The sequence below is a fragment of the Haliotis asinina genome, chromosome 2, assembly GCF_037392515.1.
Source record: "Haliotis asinina isolate JCU_RB_2024 chromosome 2, JCU_Hal_asi_v2, whole genome shotgun sequence".
NCBI classification, from domain to species: domain Eukaryota; kingdom Metazoa; phylum Mollusca; class Gastropoda; order Lepetellida; family Haliotidae; genus Haliotis; species Haliotis asinina.
In genome coordinates this window covers 91,055,106-91,061,347 of record NC_090281.1, presented here as the reverse complement: position 1 = coordinate 91,061,347, position 6,242 = coordinate 91,055,106, and the positions used below count along the sequence as shown (strand labels likewise).

Here is a 6,242-nt window from a genome sequence, read left to right as displayed (position 1 = left end):
GTCTACTTACAGCATTACAGCAGCTGTTATATGTACTCTAAAGGTCACCTCATTTAGACTGATATAGTCTATAATTACCCACCTTCACTTTGTTTGTACAGACCTTTAGCGTCACTCTTAAACCTATGACGCAATGATGACGTAACGTTGACATTACAGGCGGGGACCTGCTGTGTCCCCAAACTAATGTAGTGCCATAAACGATAATTGTTATTAACGCTTTTTTTTATTAACCTGTCATTTAAGAATATATACGTTTCAGAATCGAAGATAGAACAGGGCGAAGAAATGTAATTGTGGTCGGCTGACCGGGTCAGGTGTGACGTAATGGAGATTAAAGTACCTTATAATCTCGAGCAGTATTTGCTAATTTGGAGGACAAGTTGACTTGTAAAGTTAAAGACAGACAACATGTCGCGCCATTACCGTGTGTAAGCTTGGTGTGGGGATCGAGTGACTACATCCTTCTGCCTCTTCCGGTGTTGATTTTCAGGTCTCTGTCATATCTGGGAAAGATAATCTGTTAAAAGCAGGCTGCGAATTGGAGCGCCTGCTAATGTCAAAACTGCTAAACAACAAATCTGATTACCATCATCAAAGAGGAATTAGCCATTTGTAAAAACACACATGCATATGCATTTATGAAACGTAATACCAGGTGCCGTTTTTATTTGTCCCTGGAAAAAACCCCACAAACTTGCAATCAATTAAGATGATGTAGCCACTATATTCAATACAGAAGGATGTAAAAATATTCATTTGCATCGAATCTCTTTAAGAAAAACGGCGTTGGATACATATGCCATTTTGATTCCATGTGCCCTGTGTTACAAAACAAACAGAGCGACGAAATATTAAACATCGATTGATGTATTTAGTGTACAATTATTCAAATAACAAATGAATCAATGTGTTGACAAAATGAAAGAAATGTGCTTTCAACAACTGGGAAAACTGAAGTAAAGACCATCAATGAGTACCCAAACTATGAAAGCACCATACTCTGTGTAAACAGTGTACATAAACCTTCCAGTATGAATGAATGCGTGTATATACTTGTGACAGTACCACACCTCGTATACCACTGAAAGAGGTCCGAGTGTAATAAAGTTCTGTTGTTTTTCTCTTGACGGTCAAGGCCTAAATGTGTATCATAATAATAACATCAAAATAATCACTGTCATCCTGGTCATGCGCAGTGTAAACACGATCGTAAATATTGTCCTACATACGCCACCAAGGTGAGGCAAACAACGGGTCATCTTCATACAAAGAAATACATGTACATAAATTGACACATAAGTACGGCTTCTTTCATTGTTTTCAAGGGAAAACGAGACACGGCGGGGTCATGATGCCGGACTTGATTTTATATCAAATTTAACATTTTGTATACAGTGAAACCGTCTTGTTCTAGGGGTCCCGTTCCTGTGACTAAGCAATGTCCCTTTCAGGAGTCACGGGTGTACTGGAAAGGTCGTTAAATCATACCACCGAGTTACAAACATCGTTGTGTCGAATCTACGGTTTTCTCGAATCACAAACATTGTCCCCATTCCTTATACATGTATAGCTATTCCATACTACATCAGTTTGTCCAATCTCTAATAGCACTAAGTATTTGCGTAGATCCCTTCAACTTCGGGACAACTGTGTTTGTCTGTAATTATAAGAAGGCAGCTTGTCCACAATAGCTTTTATAATACGACAGATGTCCGATTGAAATTTTGGCCAAGCATCCCCATATCGAAGGTCAAGAGTATGTTATATAGCTATATAACATGTGGTGAGTTATTATGTGTTAACCGCATTGTGATATCATCTTAATAATTCCCAATTTCCAAGGAATTATAACATTCGATAAATTGGAATAATTACTCTTGAGCACAAACATATATAATTCGTTATGCTATGGCAAAAAGAGGATTCCCTTGAACGTTACTTTCTCAACATATTATATGTCATATTTGCATACATTAATCATTTAATATGGCAGCTATATAATGAACTAGCTGTGGAAAACAGAATACATAATCTGTAATGGCCACTGCATTACTTTGACATTTATTGTTGCTAACGAGTAAGTTTGTGTCTTTTCACAATCGTGTTTTAATCATCGCTATTTTTGTTCTGTTTCAGAGAAGAACAAGGTTTAATACATACCTTTGTTGCACTTGACCAGACATTTCTTTGTTGTTTGAAATAATGTCAATCATTTATCGCTTTAAATATTCCGACAGACATTTATTCGAAGTACTTCCTCAATAACTTCGTTATATCGTGTTATAGCATATGAAAATATACTGCTCAAAAGAAGTAGAAGAACAACATTCTATTCATTCGTTAATCTACTACAAATTAACCATAGCAGGACGAAGGGCTGGGTGGTCTTAACCTCCTAACTTTTTTTTGATTTTGAGTGGTACAAACAAAGAACGCGTGACAGTTAATTTAGTCGTAAATATATGCTTTTACTTTTCCATGGTGTGGTTTCAATCAATTTCTTAGACACGCCAACAAGCAAATATTGTACAGGACAACACGTGAACACACAGTTGGGGTACCTCAACCAAATATGAGAGGCGCTGAGGATCACCTGTATTGACGGCTTGACAATGTTATGCAACGTACACCTCCCATTCAATTACCCGTGTCACCTTGATCAATATTACAGGTATGAGTGTTGTTATTTTTTCTCGTAATGAATTAATCAGTTTTTGACGGATGCAGTGCAGACAAGCAATTTGTAAGTGATCCCTAACGTAAATAAACTCATTAATTAACGTCACATATATTGATAACGTCATTTCAAATATTCCAAACGCAAACTATTTTCGATAACTGTAGCAGTGTATATTTTTTATCATGAGACAAAACGACAAGGATAGGACCATCCAAGCTTTATAAGTTAACATCATACAAGTGTTACATCTGGAAGGGAATAAATCTGTTATCCGGTGTTACAAATGTGTTATATTATGATGGTAACATATAAGGTTTATACCATCAAGGCCATGTCTCTTGTCCATGTTCTATGGTCTTGTGTTGTGTTATGCGGGTATAATATCATGAAGTTGTCATGTTCGTTATTTGAAACACGTTTCTGAAACTTAAGTTCACAGCTGGCGTGATGTATTTGACGATAACGTTGATGTTTACACATTTGCAGCGAAAAAAAACATTAATACGGACGCTGAATCGTCATTTTGACCTGATTTTTAAATTTAGCCTCAACAAATTATGGATACGTTGTTACAGAGACCATATCTATTATATGGTCTCTGGTTGATATGACCCTGAAAGTATGTGGATGCTTTTCAAAAGTAAATGTATGTTGCCAGACTGGGTGCTTACCATTAAACTGTCAACACACTCATTCATCCATCAACACATCTATGAACGATTACACGTTTGTCAGACCCATTCAAACAGCGCACCTGTTACCCATTCTATCTATCTATCTATCTATTTATCTATCTCTCTCTCTCTCTCTCTCTCTATCTATCTATCTATCTATCTATCTATCTATCTACTTCCACTGCATAACGGGAATTTACGATTAATGTCACCCAAACAATATTTACATTGGTCTGATTCTACATGTCTTTTACTTCGGTGTGTGTGTGTTGCTTTTGTTGTTGTTGTTGTTGTTGCTGTTGTTGTTGTTGTTGTTGTTGCTGCTGCTGCTGCTGTTGTTGTTGTTGTTGTTGGTGGTGGTGTGTATGTATGTATGCGTGCGTGTGTGTAATGAAAGATATGAATCCAAAACACTAACGGCAGAGCCTGATTGTCAGTTATGCCCCGTTACGGTTTTCACTTGTACGAAAGGCAAATAAACGGTGCAGATCATTTGACTGGATACTCCTAAAATTAGAGATGACACACGGAGTTCATGATTAGGCTAAACATGTACTGTCCAAGATAATTATGAAGTAACCATTGTTGCTAAAATACCAAAGAGAACATATGGATGAAATCAAAATATGCACATGATTTATTCATAAATATATTCACAGTATAATATCACATGTTTAGGTCGTTGATTATGAACATGACATGGAGCTACAATTGCGTTCTTTTCACAGTGATCAATGACATGGGTTTTGCTTTTTCATAGGAAACAGTTTCCCTTATCACCGACAGTTTACGAATGTTTGAAATACAATGAAGCATATGATAATAAAGTATAGTATGTATCCCCGAAATAAATTCAGGACAAATGTCAAGGACACGTCATATTTGTACACGTTTCATTTAAAGACATATTACTTATTCTAGCAATCGTCACAAACCTGATGACAAATAAGTTTACCATACATTCGTCAAGTTGATAAGGTATGTCACAGTTATAAATATATACCTTACTAACTTTCGACGTGAAAGCTAGTGATTCGTCACTCCGTGAAACGGACGAGTCGTCGGAATTTCTTGCACAAATTAATTATGGCACAGATTCAAATTGGCAGTTCGTCATTGCAAACATGGAGCACAGGTAATACAAATTCATTATAAATAGGTATAGTTGGGTTCTATGCTTACTCCCTGCCATGATGAAGGAATCACATTGCCTTGACGCACCGCGAAAGAGTTGGGAAATGTCTGATGGAATCCTGGCAATGATGTTGTGGCAGACGTCATACCGGATATCGTATGTTGATTGGGGAAATGGCTCTCAGTTTCCAGAGAAACAGGTGCGATTTGATTGAAATTCAGGTGGAAATGTTCGTTATTGTGTTGTGGTTGTGGTTGTTGTTGTTGCTGAACATGATGATGGTGATGAGACTGTTGGTGTTGCTGGTAGATGTTGAAGTTGCTGACATTTTCTTCAGTGGACTGCATGAAAGTTGCCGCCATATTTGAGTTTGGGCACGGCCATGACGGGCTTCGGGTTGAGAGATCAGGTGACGAACTGCAGTAGGTTTCTGATGAATCTGAGAATGACCTTGGACTACAAGTCCCAACACTCCCGGGGGTTCGGGCGGCGTCACGTGGGGGATCATGCCAAGAACCTGATAACAAATCACTAATGTCGGTCTGCCCCAAGATACTCTCAATCGTGTCTGCGGGTAAAGACGGGTATGAGTTTAATGTAGAATCAAATCCTAATGTATTAAACGTCGCTAACGCCAACGGTGGCATCGCAGGGTCTACAACGTCTAAACCATCTCGGTCCCCAGTTCTTGCTCCCGGCTCCATGAAAAATGACGCTGGTAAATTTCGACTTCTGAGTGATTGTTTTGGACCAGTTGTTTTGGGTTGGTCAGTACAACAACGCTCATGAAGCGTCCGGGGGTCAAACAGGGCTTGGAGAGACTTAATTTGAACACCAATTTGTGACGTTTCTTTCCTGTTAGATTTGCTCCCAGAGGACACATTATTAACAACACCAGTTCTGCCTTCTCCAGAGCGTCTCGGGGACCCACCGCATCGTTTCAGTTGCTTCTGAAGGTATTTTCTGTGATTTACCTTCCTTTTCGACTTTGATGGTCTGTCCAGAGCAAGTTTGATGTTACTTGAAGCCATGTCAACAAAGTTCAGCAGATTTGCAGTGTCATCCGTGTCCTGCATCTCTGAATCAAGGTTCACGCAAGGTGATGACATCAAGCTGGTCATTTTGAAAACTGCTTTTTCGGGATTCAACTTGAAATTTAGGTCATATGTCACAAGCTGTATGACAACACAGTCACAGTCACTTGGCCAGTTTGAAAGACAGGATTTCCAATTTGATCAAGGCTGAGTTAAACATCCGCAATGTCACAAAATAAGTTTTAAGAACCACAGTGTTCGACCGAACCAGGAAAATCCGCGAGGAAAGTGCACGCCTGATCTGAAGTTATGCCGCCTTGGTATTAAGTGATCCAACACGGTGTTGACTTCCCACAACGTATAAATAGCGATGGGTGGAAATGAATTAACCTTTCAAAATAAGATTATTGTAAGCGACCACACTAATCCTAGGTCTCTTTATGGGACCGTCTGTCAACCGGATTGGTCGTCCAGATTTGGCGATCACTCCTCCTCGGCCTGCTTCACTATGCCCTTTTCTATCCCAACACCGCAAAGCAAACACAATGTGACGCTTGATTGACTGGCCCAAGTGTAGACCCGGGATGGAGATTGTCGTCTGCGACTCTCGTGCTCACGCCTGCTGTAAGCGGGTAGAGACTAGTCATGTGGTCTGTCTGTCGTCTACTCCGCTATTTATCCAGGATGGGTGGGGCTGAGTTGATGAGAGTTGACTG

The 6,242-nt window shown here is 39.3% G+C and overlaps 1 protein-coding gene across 1 annotated transcript; it reads right to left on the bottom strand.

Moving 5' to 3' along the window:
- Positions 1-3,979: 3,979 nt before the first annotated feature.
- Positions 3,980-5,960, bottom strand: LOC137272997 (protein FAM181B-like). The gene has a single exon (XM_067805434.1). The coding sequence runs from the start codon at positions 5,611-5,613 to the stop codon at positions 4,507-4,509; it is 1,107 nt and encodes a 368-aa protein (XP_067661535.1). The 5' UTR covers positions 5,614-5,960; the 3' UTR covers positions 3,980-4,506.
- Between the last annotated feature and the right edge of the window lie 282 nt (positions 5,961-6,242).

Excerpts from the sequence above, each read along its gene's own strand:
- LOC137272997 (XM_067805434.1), bottom strand. The coding sequence starts at position 5,613 with ATGACCAGCTTGATGTCATCACCTTGCGTGAACCTTGATTCAGAGATG.